Source organism: Atractosteus spatula, chromosome 12, assembly GCF_055471065.1.
Source record: "Atractosteus spatula isolate fAtrSpa1 chromosome 12, fAtrSpa1.hap1, whole genome shotgun sequence".
NCBI lineage: Eukaryota > Metazoa > Chordata > Actinopteri > Semionotiformes > Lepisosteidae > Atractosteus > Atractosteus spatula.
This window is the reverse complement of record NC_142717.1, coordinates 15,107,157-15,122,091: the sequence shown is the minus strand read 5'-3', so window position 1 is coordinate 15,122,091 and position 14,935 is coordinate 15,107,157. Positions and strand designations below refer to the sequence as shown.

At 34.3% G+C, this 14,935-nt stretch overlaps 1 protein-coding gene across 3 annotated transcripts in view; it reads right to left on the bottom strand.

Moving 5' to 3' along the window:
* The window catches only part of tbc1d5 (TBC1 domain family, member 5), a 225,090-nt gene that overhangs the window by 90,184 nt on the left and 119,971 nt on the right, over nucleotides 1–14,935 (bottom strand). For all 3 annotated transcript variants that reach the window (XM_088929043.1, XM_088929045.1, XM_088929044.1), the window contains 2 exons: nucleotides 8,151–8,217; nucleotides 1,868–1,976 (listed from right to left, as the gene is read on the bottom strand). In XM_088929043.1, the coding sequence (XP_088785169.1) occupies nucleotides 1,868–1,976; nucleotides 8,151–8,217 (176 nt within the window). The remainder of the gene's footprint in view (nucleotides 1–1,867; nucleotides 1,977–8,150; nucleotides 8,218–14,935) is intronic.

Genomic DNA, 14,935 nt, shown 5'->3' with positions numbered 1-14,935 from the left:
TTAAAGCTTGGGCAAACTTTTAAGGAAAAAAAACCCTCAATACTGAGTGTTCTGCAACCTTGTCCAATGTGGCAATTTAGTGTGCTATCAATTTACAATAATATTTTTTAATTATTATAATCTGTGAAATGTTGCAGGTTGCAAATAACCCTAAAATTACTTTGTCTTGGTCTGACAGATAATAGGTAAAGATGAACCATTTTAAATGAAATGAAAAGCCCCATTACCCCTCTAAAGAGGGATTTAATGGTATCAATGAGGTGGGGTACAGAGGAAATGGAAAGGCAGGCTTTTTACAGCAGGCCTCACAAACAGAAATGAAAATGCATCCACTTCTTTGCATCCTGGTCGCCGTGCCCTTGAACAGAACCTTGGAACCTGTGCATTCTTTCTGATTGCCAACGGGTCTATGGAGAATATTCTGTATTTGTGAAAGATTATTTTAATTACTTGACGATTTATGCACCATCTGTGAGGGAGTATTTTTTCTCACTTTGGAATAACTATTTTAAATTAATGCAGTTTCCAAGTTTTTTTTTTAACTAAGCTGAAATCTTTTGGAGTTTGTGTATCTGACAATGCTGTTATAATGGCTTCTCTCTGGACAGATCCTTTTGGACAGGAACTACCTGAAGACCTCTCAAGGCCTTTTAAGTTGCAGTGGCTCTAGTTAACTACAGTACATACTGTTAAACCTAAAGCAGGTATTTCTAAGACCCACATTACTGTAAAATAACACCTATAATTCCATAATTCCATATTCTGTATACTCTCTTTTATTGGACTGATGCTAACCATGTAGAAACACGTATTTCAACACCAAGGTTATGAGAGACTCACAGATACATGTAAACACAGACCAAGGATGGCCATTGGAGGAGGATGGCCCAAGGAGGCTACTGGACCTAGGGATTTTGTTCTAGTTTATTAAATTTCATCCTATGTTTAAAATTTTAAAAATTTAAAACTCTTACTGATCTTAAAAATCCACTTTCTTACAAACATTGGAGCCAAATGAGATCTGGTACAAAGGTTAAATGGAGATAGATGAATAAGTCCTTTAGGAATATTCAAGCTAAAGATACGGCACACAATAAAATGCCTTTTTCCCAAACCCTAGAAAGAAGTAAAGCCTTACATTCCTGGGCAAATTCAATATGCTAAATTCTTAAAAACATATTCAAAATGAAGGAGATAGGCAGAAGCAATCAGGACAATGAAAAGCACATAAACTCTGTACTATAAAGTACACATAAGTTGTAGTAGCTAACTTGCACGCACATCTAAACTGATTAAAAGCAGGTGCAATGACCTATGACCCCTTTTATTAAAATAAAGGTACCGTGTAGCAGGAGTGGTTTATCTGAACATGGAACATGAAACACAGGAAATGTACTCAAGGAATAATAGGAAAAGAATTGTCCAGAAAGAGAAAAAAATAAAAGGCAACTGATTTGAAGTCTTAAATGACTTCCAATATAAAGGTCAAACCCTTGCCAACACTTATATTTAAAGGTTGTGCCCCCTTTTTAAGTTTTGAACATGTTTTGTCTAAAATCTTCAACTTCAACCAGACTCAAGAAATATCAAGATTTATTCATTCATCCATCTCTCCCTCCTTTCACCCTCTCCTATTAAATCCCAGCACAAAAATAATCTGCATGCTCAATAATAATAAATTTGAAATAGGAAGGGAAAAATAAAACATTGGATGGATTTAAAATAAATCTTTTCTGTGCCTTTGTGCCTTATTCTGGCTATGCTGACAACTCATACAAAAAGAGCTACATCACAAATCTGTTGTTTCTATAAATTCAGATTCACAACACACCAAAGCATTTTTCTATGAATATGTTTCCCTTCTTACCTTCCAGCAAACACTGCGGAACCTGCTGCTCCTCAGCTGCCCATTAATCCCCTTCTGTCGGATTCTAGCCAGGTAATTACAGTTTAAAAATAATTCATCCCATTCTTTTCTAGGGAAAAGGGAGAACAAAGACAACACAGTTACAAATAATGACAAAGGCTGGTATAATTTTTTTTTTAGTTTTCCAAATTGGTGGCATTGTCTAAATGCAAGGTGGCTGTAACAAAATCTTAGCCATTCCACATTCAAATTTTATATTTGTGCTCTAGTTCCCAGAGAAATGTGCTGGTTCAGTCACTTCAAAACTACTTTTATCTTTCGAACTCGAAATTTACAAATAGCTTCTAAATGTTCTTTTACACCATATGTAAGTGGAAGGGATTGTATGTGATTTTTTTAATTGCCTTAAAACAAATTCTGTTTGCCTTAAAATAAATACGTGAGTAACACCAGAGCCTAGGTGATTTGCTGGACAAATGCAGCTTTCAACCAAATATTAAATATATACTCAGTCATATTCAGCATTGTCCCTAATTTACACTTTTTTAAACATTCCTCATACAGTACATAGCTATTATAACACTGGCTGAATTACTTATACAGTAATTAGTCAGAGAAGGTTATGGACTAGTAACTGGATGGTTTTTGGTTCAAATCGCAGGTGTTGCAATCAGTGATTTTTTGTTTTCTATTTCTAATTTAGGAAGATCTGTAGAATTTTGTTTTCAGTGTAACATTACAGTGTTTTGCATCAAGCAATGCCAAAAAATGTCAATTAAATACATTATGATTCCATATTGTAATACGACAAGGTCCAAATGGGATGAATACTTTGGAAGCTACTTTATGATGTAACCTGGGCTTAGAAAAAGTTTTAGAAATGCTGAATGAAAACTTTGGTGTATGACATGATTTAAAAAAGCTTTAATTCATCTCATCCTCCTGTCTTCTCTTAACTAGCATGGTTTGGTTTCATTAAAAGGTGTCTCAACCCATTTCAAGTAATTAAATAGTGCAGAATGTGTCCCATCATTGCATGTTTCCGTCTGGATCACATCACTGATCAATTATGACTGGGATTTCTTCAGCAGCAAGGCTCAAAATAGTTCATCCCTGCTTGCGGTAGGGTTGAGATTCGACTATAGGTTTTAAGGCATCCAGGGAAACAGTGACCTCTGCAACTTTACAGATACTTGTAGCCTTGCAGAGATGTCAGTGAGGGATGAAACTCTCTTCTAAATGCTGCTGAACCTTCTGTTACTTAATTGTAGACTTGGTAGCTGCAGACTTTATATGTGGGTGGATCACAGGAACCTGTCTGTACTTGCTTATACTCCCCTTGTGGGTAAAGTGAGCCAAAGTCACCCAGTAATATTTTTACATTCTTATGTTGAAAATGCAGACAAAACTGGTGATTACAGTTTGGGAAATTACATAATAAACAGTGATGTTTAAATATCTAGAAGAAAATATCAGAAATAACTGGCAGATGTCTTATGCTTGACCTGTCTGGTTCTAGACAATTGACAGGTTTAGGGTGTTGCTCAGTAAAGCACTTGTGCACTTACAAACATTTAAAGAAATTTAATTCCCTGGGAACCTTCTGTCTTAATTTTAATGTAAAGACAGATTATATATTGTTATAAAGTGTCACTACATCGTGACTGAAGAGGTTCAGGATAATACATTTACCATTTACATTTATGATATGTTTTTATGTTACAAATCTGCATCAGTAGTAAAATAAAAGGCTGAATAAAGTCACAAGGAAAATAGTCAAATATTTTTAACATCTCCCGAGTTGTATCATGTGCTGTAATTGATTTTAAAAACACAACCCTTAATGTACTATTTGCAGACATCCCATAACATGACATTGATTTTTTTTCAGGGAACAGAAAAGGAAGATCCGGCCTTCAGTCATACTGAGTTCAGGACTCCTAAGTGATTGAATTAAGGGAGTCCAAGGGGCAATCACAATATTTTCTTACCATAGCAATGTAACTGTTCTTGGTAAACCCAGGAGACTAAGGTACATTCCAAATGACTGCATGAGAGAGTCCAAAACCTTTTAATGAGCAATTCTGCTTTATTCGGATTATATAGCATTCATTTCTAAAAGGCCCAGTTCAAACATAGGTCAATTACAAGTAAAAAAATAAATCCCGTGGCTCTCAGCAGACACTGGTCTGAATCAAAAACATCTCAGTTCTGAACAATGCAGAGCAGCTAGGCAGAAATCAGAGAATTCGTAAATTTGGAATTTATCTTTTAATTCTGCTGTTTCTGCAACAGTCAAATGAACAAGGAGTTAATTAACAAAGGGACAGGACATGTATACTGATATATCAGTCAACTGTTTGATAAGACAATTACATTTGGAACAGAAGGATGGGATAACTGACATTATGATTGTTAGAGTGCCTAGCAAAAGGTATCTAGATCCTTCCTATGGTGCCCCACTTTGTGATATTACAAAATAATGCACACTTAGTTTTAATTAATAATTTAATTATTCAAGGTCTGAAAGCGCAAACTGACTAAGTTCAGAAAATACCACAAGAACCTGGTGGAGAGAAAAAAAACTGAAATATGTTGACTGCATAACTATTCAGATCTGTGAAAGTTTTATTCAAGCACACAGCAATGTCTCTGATATTCTTAAACTTTGTATAAATACTTTGGAGTACATCTAAACCTGTGCCATATGACATACAGCATTAAAGAAAATAGGTGCATACAAAGATAGCATACTGCATATTTACAACTCCTTGCAACTGGGATTCCTTCATATGCAGTTTATCAGAAAGGAAATATGTTACTAGTTGTTCTCCTATTCAGCTGACTTCCTTGCACATATCACCATCAATAATAACAGGCAAATCTAAAAGCTTATATCAGCTCATAATAACCTAGTGCTACTACTGTATTCAATAACAGACTTCATCTGGAAGCAGACATGCAGCAAACAACCTAAAACTTGTCTCCTCCTCATGTGCTCCCTAGGTGCCTGACACCTGTGCCTCATTAATGCACAAGTGGATTAGATCTGCTGGGAAAATAATTTAAAATGAATTGTTCTAAATAATTCACTAAATACTAAAAAGAGAGACTTCAACTTATTGTCCTGATCTTAGAGATAATCCATCATCACTGTTTACACCTGTTGTCACATTTCCAGTAATAAAATAAATATTATTGAAAATAATTTTAAACCTTAACCATTCTACTATATAGTGAAAGAGTACAGGTGTTGTGTAATACAAAACATATAGCCAATGCTCTCAAACCCAAGAGAAATCAGGATGTTTGATGTTTTCATAAGACATGTCTGTTTATTTCACTGGGGAAAATAAACATGTGGCCTAAGTACATGGCCTATTTTATAACCAATAAATATAAAGAAATAACAATCATTCATCAGCCAACCAGCTAGTCAAGCACTAAAGTACATTTAACAGTAAAAAAGGACTTTTAAGAACTTGAACCAGAATTGAAAGCAAACTGTATGTGTTTCTTAAAATCCTAAATACAAATGTGAGCTTTTAGCTGCCAATTGTATGATTAAAATACTAAGTAATATTTGAACAGATACCCCATGATATTAAGATTTAAAATACAGTAATAGCACAGAAATACAATTTAATGTATTTCCAAATGAATCAATATAACTTCTGTTGTTTTCCCCCAGTTTTTTTTTAGGATTAAAATAATAAAATGGTTAAATAGCTTATATTAAAGCACAGCACAGCCCTCATGCAAAGTAATACTAGAATGTGATATCTAACTTATGTAGACTTGATATATAATGTTCCAGGGAAATCATACATAAACAGTAATTTCTAATATTGCAATATCACCATGACAAGAGTAAAAGCAACAATAAGAAATTATAGGTAAAATAATAATGAGGCAATAACTGCCTCTGCTAACCCAGTCTTCTTCAAAAACACAGATACATACATTCACATCCTGTTTATACTTCATTTCACAGTTATAAAGGATTGACTGCATGTGTTTACATGCTTCCAGTTTGAACTGTTTTGTGCAAAACTATATGAACATTTTTTTTGTCATCAATTGTTACCACAAGTGTATTTTTTCATCTATATCAGTGTTTTCCCTTGAGTATTATTATTGTGGTTTAGAATAATGTCGGTGTTTAGAGTAACATTCACACACAAGACAATGTTTTGCACTTCATTTGAGAACATTTAACCACAAGAGTTACTGGCACTGCTTCTTATTCAATAGGTCAACTCCTGTAATAAGAAATGTGCATGCATATTTTTTTTACACCAGCTGACATCTGATTGGTTTTTGTGTGAACCTTCCTGTGAGTTTGGGAGAAAAAGTCTTGCTTTTGAAAATATGCCAATAAAATAACGATAAAAAACTCCAACAACACTGCAGCTGGGTTACAGCCTATCGCCTGCAGGAGCAAGCTCCACAGTTTGTGGCAAGCATGCATTAATCTGCATGTGGGCTTGACCTGTCGACTATCAAATCCTTTTCAGCTTTTTACTCTTATAAATGACACACATTCATTTTTTTTTACTATTTCAATTAGTTAATTCTGGGTAGAAAAAAGTATTAATTTTCTACACAAAATATAGAAAAATCACTAGACTTAGGCTTTCCACGGTCTCCTGGAACTTTCTGAATTTCTCTTACATTTGTGGGATCTGAAACTTTGTTGGCGTGACATACTATGATTCAGAAGCTGCTATTAGACTATCCTGAAAATATTTTAGGTATTAAATGGTAATCACTATTGCTTTAGGATCAGAACCTCACAACTAGAAAACATCAGGGACATTAAATCAATAGTATAAAGTACTGTTGCACAATGGTAAAAGCTAGGCAACAAACATTTACAGTAGATATGTATTGTGTCCACACTGCATCACTGTTTCATACACTGTAGGACTAGTGCACCATTTATTTCTCCAGCCAAATGGTAAAAGAAATAGGAATAGAAGTAGGATGATTCTATATAAATCTAATTCTTAAAATCTGAAAAATAATTTAAATGCTGTAATAGTTTTTGGACACTAAAAACTTCACAGATAATGTATAGTGTATCTTGTATAGTTATCTACATTATATTAACATAAAAGTCTGTTAATTTACTGTAATAAGTTAAGGATAGCCAGAAAAAGAAAGAAACACTGAAAATTTTCAAGAAGCCATCCAACTGCCTACCAAGAAACTATGCTTGATATCTTGTTTTGCCATTTTAATAAAGTGAATTTCATCTAGTTCAATATGCAATCCCCCAAATGTTAAAATGTTTGAAGTGCCTTAATAAGTAGGACTTCTTTTTTATTCCATTTAAATTGAGCTGCAGACAAGAACACTATCTAATCAGACAAATTAGGAATTTACAAGGTGATAAATACATAAAGGAAGAAATTTTGGATCATAAAAACCCTTCGTTTAATACACAGTTGCTGTGGAGACTTGAAATCCTAAGAAATCAACATCTTTAATTCCAGATCTCATCTCATTGTCTTAAGGGAATGGTTAGTGCTAAGACACATGGTATCTGATTAAAACCACTACAGTTTGTCCCAATTTGCTTCTTATGTACATTTTATATCTCACAGTCTACTATTCAAACTATTTTTTTACATAACGAGTTTGACAGTCTGTCAGAAATAATGGACATAATACTTTATTTTATTTATGAAGAACATATGCTGTATTACACAGAATGGATAGGGAAGACCCAACATTTTACAAATTAATTTACAGTTTCACAAAACTCATGTATAGTTCTAAATAATAATTTCTGTTTAAATATGATTAGCATTTTTAGATGTAGCATAAAAATGTGTGTGTCCACTAATACACCTGTCATTTGTTTCTAAACCAATGTTATTCAGGGATAACAGCAGGGAATTAAAAAGGCATAGTAAAGTGCTGATAGCCTGGGAAAAAGATCCTGAGATCTCTCAGGACAAATGCAAATGCGAGAGACAATAGCAACACCACTGCTAGAAAAATGCAAAGCAAAGTCTGATGTACAAAATCTAAAAATCTGCCAAATGTCTGTGCAGCCTATTCTGCTCTCTGCTGCTCAGTTTTGGAGCCAGGTGTGTGTAACATTTTCAATTAAAATTCTTGTAAATGGAATATTTCTTTTTGTGCTCTAACAAAACAGCACGAATTGAAAGACAAAAAAGCAGAGGGAAAGAATAATGGGAAGACAATTCAGACAATGTTTGCTAACAAACTAGACAATAAACAATCAAAAATAAATCTATTTATATGTACTCACCTGTAGGAGATGAATGTACTGTCAGACTCTGAAAAGGTTATTGTTCCACTGCTCTCCGCGGATCCTCCTACAATTTACATTTATGGAAAGATTAAAACATTAATTGAAAGCTGAACTTTCATTTAATATATTGTACATGAAGGCAACAGAAATAACACTGACTTAATATCATTAATATAAATTCATTATTTGTAGTCAAAGTAAAGTGGCTGTAGTTGGTGCTGCCCTTTACTTTCAGGAAGTGTCACATCACTTTGCAGAGAGCACTGCGCACAAATACAAGTTTTAAGCACTGATATTTATGTTTTTTGAAAACCGAATTTTAAAGGAAAAAATTCAAGGAAATATTCAAGTTCAATGACATACACTGATCAATGATCAATGACATACACCATGTATTATAGCCAAGTAGACAACTGAACTGTGAAAAACTAAAACTATGTGTCTGTATGCACATATTAATGAATACAGAACCACAAAAAACAATATAATAGTCTTTTCTGACCACAGTTCTGAGATGCCAATGAAGACAAAGGAGCTGCAGAATAGGGCATAAACAACACCAGTCATTTATAGTCAAGACAGTTTGGAGACCTTGCTTTGACTTTGCTTGACTTTTGGACTTAGACAACAAAAGGGTTAAAGATTCCTCATTAAATTAAACAACATAAACATTTTTTTCTACAACATTTTAATAGTATGAAGCCCACGAGAGAGAGAGAGAGAAAGAGAAAATAATTTCCAGCAGATTTGTGTGCTTAGGATTTTCCTTAAGCTATTATATGTCATTTTCAGGTGATTTGAAGGTGTGTATTTAAATATATACTAACATGTCTCGATAAACATTCTTTATTGCTACTTGAGGGCTCTTCTGTACTTTGGTAAATACTCTAAGCACATATTTAAGTTCTTCTTTCATAATTTTAGTTCAAACTCTGTTTAATGGTTTATGTTAAATGTCAATTATAACCTAAAATTATCATATTATATTACAACTTCAGACACTAAGGGAACTCAGCAAAAGTATAGTCTTTTGGATTGCTATCTAAGACATTGCTCATTTTTATCATTTGAATCCAGGTGAAAATTTTCAGTACAATTTTATTCAGTAACACTTTTGTAACATTAGGGGGTGCTGTATATTTTTTAAACATCTCAAAACACACTGATTTGTTCAGAAGTGAAACAAAGCAAAGGGCAATAAAGTTTAATCATTGGCAGATTGAAGAAAATTTAAAATACCGTTTCACTTTCAGACTAATAAATGAGGATTCCAAAGACAATACTCCAGAAAGAAAGAAAAAACATCAGCGAAAAATACTGAAGACAAAGGACTATTCCTCAGTGCATTAAATACATTAAATAACACCAGACTAAGAAACAAAGCTACTGATGGTTGTGCTTCAGCAAAAATTAATGCCTGGATTTGTTTATGTTATATCCTCTAAGTATCTATGGAGTTGTAGGCATCAATGTCGAGCTCCTGGAATCTCTATTGCTATTTTCTGGACCAAATCAAAAACATATTCAAGAAATTCAATTTTTTGTGAACAAAAATATATGATCAACTAAGATGCATGATAGGATAAAAATATTAAACTAAAAGAATTAGTGAACGATATTGTTTCTAGTATGTTTGTCCATATATGCATACTATACAACTGTGTGCACAGTGTATATATATATATGTATACTGTACACACAATTCGGAGATGACAGTAAGAAAATATAGATTCAAGAAGTTGATACACCACATTTTAGTTACAACAAAGAAGCTTAACTTGTAGCATTTGTCAACATGTACACTGTAAGATTAGAGGTAGTTGTGGCAGGTTAATATAATGACTTTCATAAAATATAGTAAAATCTTGTTCCCATCTTATTCCCATCATAATAAGATTAATTATTTTACGTTATAATACATATCATTAGATTTATAACACTGAATAATATCAGATGTGGAGATCCATAAATTACATATAATAACAACTGCTTGCATGTTTGGCCTGTTAGTTAAAACAACACTTTCTGGTATTTTTTTCTTGTGACTTAGCCCGATCCTCAGAGTAAAGTAATAAAAGGAAATATTGGCTTTAATTAGTAGTTTTAAGTTAAAGAGTGTAAAATATTCCTCCGGAATTAAAAATAATTTGAAGGCATTACATCACCAGCCTTGACCTAGTAATCAGGCATTTAGGTCAGCATATTAATATTGTATTTCCCCTTAAATAAATTACAAGTAATATGCATGCACATGCACACAAACTGCAATATTCTAACTATAGCTTATGAATAATGGAAAAGAGTGCATTTTTGTTAAATCAAAAAACTTTTTTATTCTATTACAGTCAATAAATCAAAAGCATTTTCTCTAAAAAAACAGATAAGTATGTGTTATTGTACTGAGAGGCCAGCTGTTTCTAATAATTTAATGAAGTTTTACAAGCAATATAAAGAGACAAAACAGATGTGGCATTAAGAATTATAAAGTTGGTAAAACTTTTTAACAAGTGAAATATATTTCAACACTGCAACAGCAGAACGAAGTATAAAAGGAATTTACACATACTTCAATTCCAAACCTATCAATCAAACCCATGTTATTCCTTTGGGAGCTTATTTACATGCATATTTATCAGCCTCACATGCTAATTCCCTGCTGTTTTATGCCTGTGAGGCATGTTTATGACTCATAATTGTTGATCTCCTTTGATATATTTCTCTCAAGTAAGACATCATTTGGTTTTGTGGTCTAAAGTCAATGAGGCAAGATGACCCACCCTTTCAAACGGAATTTACAGTTCAATATCTATCATGACCTATTGAGCATCTAACATTTAGCGTGTGTTTTTGAATTCTAAAGATTCAAATTAGGAGCACTGCAAATACATCTTTGTTGTTGATGGTGGCTTATTGTAATAGGGTAATAATAGAGGGATAAGAAAATTAAAAAGAATAAAACAGGTATACAGCTAAAAACGATATGCATAATAAAATAAGATATGTGTATAAGTATGCTGTGTTACATACAGTATGTACATATGAATTAAATAAGCAGCACTGAAACAGATGTAGCAACAAAGTAGTGATACATCACCTATTACAAAGAGCCAGAAGGAAACAAAGCAGGTACCTTGGCCTTGTGCATCATGTAGGGTCGGATACCAGCAGAAAATATATTTGTATTATATTTGCACAAACAATGCTGTTTTAAAACACCACCCACTGTTTTCATTGTGAGGTCAAGACAGTCATATAATACCTTTTGTCAAATTATTACTGAATTAAAATGTCACCAAAACATCATCGTAGATAGATCTATTCATCCCTTTTTCAATAACTGGACATCAAGCAAATAGAAAGATGATATTTAAAGTGTGTACTCTGCTTCAGCAACACAACATGCCCTTAAATAATTCCAGGTAATAATTAATTCTGAGGTCAAAAGGCTAACAATGGAAAAACTGGTGAGACTCAATATTAAAAGAAACAAAAAAATGTTAGAGCATGTGTCCATTATCTCTTTTCTAACATATACTCATTCCCAAAATCTTACTTCCATTCCTTCAAAATGGAAGGAAGTTAACCGCAAGTGCTCAAGAAGGAGATAAGGTCCCTCTCATTTAAAACAAAAATCACAAAAAGTGAGCAAACAGTCCAGCTGTATAATCCTACTTATAATTATCCAATAGTTATTAGAATCTGAATAATTAAGTACCATACCTTTCAATAAATTAATATACATCAGTATGCAAAGAAAAGCTACTGAGGAAACACCAATACCAGAAACCAAGAATTCAATGTAAAGAGGATTAAAAATATACAGCTATGTTGCTTGCAACATCACGGCAAATTCATTATACAGTACATTGTATTACGTGGCTAATCTAAGTAACAGTTGTAACTGAAACTATATTTATACCTAAAGATATATGTAGGTTTGAAAAAATGATTTTAATAGTTATAAAATAGTTTAGAGGGCTAAAAGATTCATTTTTAAGCCAACAATTGTTTTTAACTATAAGTACTTTGCAAAACAGAGCAGAGCATTATGGAATCATGCTTAGGAGTTTATGTAGTACTGGATTGGATGTGTAGTACATACTTTTTTAAAATAACTAAACATACAACCTTTAGAGTATGTTTTTTGTGTGAACACTAAATTGATACTTTCAAGTTAAATGACTGTGGTAAGTTATATTTTACCATTAAGTACATTATTTTACAGATTTCAGAAACTTCAGCAGGATTACTTTATATTGCGCCAACAGCCATGCGTGCACCTTATAGTTTGGATTTAAATACCAGCCGCTAAGCAAGGCTGGGTCTAGAATTGGGAGACATCCAAGAAAAACCAGGCTGGAGCTACTGCATAAATGATGTACTGTCTGCAGAACAGAAGATGGTTCCTTTCTCCTGGCGAACAATTTACTAAGCAGTGCACAATGACAGCAGACACTATGCAGTAGAAATGTGGTTCTCAAACTGTGGAGCGCCCCCAGGTGATATGCCAGATGACCCTGGAAATTTGTTGTGTGCACTGAAAAATTGGGAGGGGTTTTCATATTTTCTATTTTAATAAAATAAGTTTATGTTATGTGTCAAATATGCAGCCTATGTACATAGCTACGAAGATACCAAGTCGCCAATTGTATTAAAAGAGGTTATCTTTAGTAAAGAGGGAGGTAGGAGAATGAGCATGATTTTGGAACACTGCCCATCTTGTAAGCACAGGAAAGCATGAGAGATAACAGAAAACTATTTAAGGACTGTTATAGGTCAATTTGAGAAAGATATGCTGAGCATCTTTGTGTTTCGCTCTCAAGCGCATGAAATAAAAACTTCTTTTAACTTCTGAGACGGACTCCTAACATTTAAGAGGAAACGGGAAAAAAACTCTTCAACAGCACCACACTGCTTACAGAACAATTGATAGAAAATTAATACCTTGCAAAAATCAAGTATTATATAATGGCTGAAAGGAATAGACGCCAAGAGTACTGATCTTTCTGTTCTGTAAGCCGCTACCAACAAGAACTACAGAAGAGCACATATTTCAGCTTCTGAATGAATTGCTAGAAGAGAATGGCATCGACTGGAAAAAATGAGGCGGAGTTTGTATAGACGGTGCTAGAGCGATGACAAGATGACACAGTGGTGTAGTTAGAATTAGACGAGTTATGAATCACGAATTAGAGAGGTTGCTCCAGATATGCAGTGGACTCAATGCACCATCCACCACGAGGCCTTGGCAGTCAAGACAATTCCTGAGGATTTAAAATCTGTGTTAGACTCTGATGTGAATTTGTTGTAAATTGTATCAAGGCTCGACCAATGAATTCACGTTGGTTCAGTGTGCTTTGTAATGAAATGGGAAGCGAACATGTGCAGCTTTTGCTACATATTGAAGTGAGATGGTTATCAAGGGGCAAAGTGCTTATGAGGCTCTTCGAACTGCCGATGTTTTTGGATGACCAGCAATCTCCCTTGGCAAATCTGTTTGATGATCCAGTGTGGCTGGTAAAATTAGCCTACCTGGCTTATATATTCTGACGTGTGAATGAGCTAAATATGGGACTGTGGGGGCTCTCTTTATAATTTTTTGAAGCGTCTGACAAGATCACTGCTATGAAGAAAAGCTGCAGCTTTTTGTTAATAAAATCAACACATGTGATGTCTCTGCTTTCCCAACTTTGGAAAACTATCTGCACACATATGGTGTGGCACTTGGTGCTGCTGTTTGTGATGTGATGTGATTGCAGTGCACCTCTTGTCATTGGAAGAACAGTTCTCAGAGTATTTTCCGGTTGAGGCCACACCAGATTGGATCAGAAACCCCTTTAATGTTTACTGATGTCATAGGAATACCAAAGGATCTGACCTGTGCTGAACAAGAGAAGTGGGCTCTAGTTATCATCTGATGCGACTTTGATGTCAGAATTGAAATGACAGTCACTGTTGGATTTCTGGATCCAAAGATGGTGACAGTGAGAGTGAATACCCATCCCTCTCACTAAAGGTTGTGCAGTTTTTGATGCCTTTTGCTACTACCTACCTTTGTGAGAAAGGCTTCTCTGCTCTCACTGCAATCAAGACAAAGTACCGCAACAAAATGGATGCTGAGCCAGATCTGTGTTTGAAGCTTACTGCCCTTGTCCCTGACATTACAAGGCTTTGCTTGATTAAACAGGCTCATCCCTCTCACTGAAATGGCAAGTGCTCAGTGCTCTTTTTATTATATGTGTGTGTGAGTGCGTGTATGTGAGCGTGCTCATGTTGGTCATTGAGATTTTCTGGGGTTCCTATGAGAAGATGACTTGTAGGTGGTACTTGGATGCTTTGGGTTGATCAGGGGTGGTACTAGGTGCTACTGCAGTCGAACATGCTATCGTTAATAGATAAAAAGTTAAACTGAGGTCCTGATTACCAAGCTTGGGTTCAGAAGAGGAGTCCAAACAGTTAAATAGTAATTAACAGGTAGTCAGGTAGGTAGCTACTTTTATTGTCATTAAAGAGCCCATAGGAGGGTTTTGCACAATCTGGCCTCAATGTGAATTTCCTCTTTAATCCAATTGGTGAAGTAATGGACTTGGGTTGCCGGCACACAGTAGCTGCTGCATGTTTCCTAGATGGGTTCAGCACATATTATGAAATGAAATGCACATATGAAATGACAATGAAAAGCACTACACATAGGTAAGTAATTATTATCTTAAATATTATTAATATTGGTATTTGTTGACAATTCAGTAAGAAGTGATCAAATGCACTATTTTTTCAAAAGG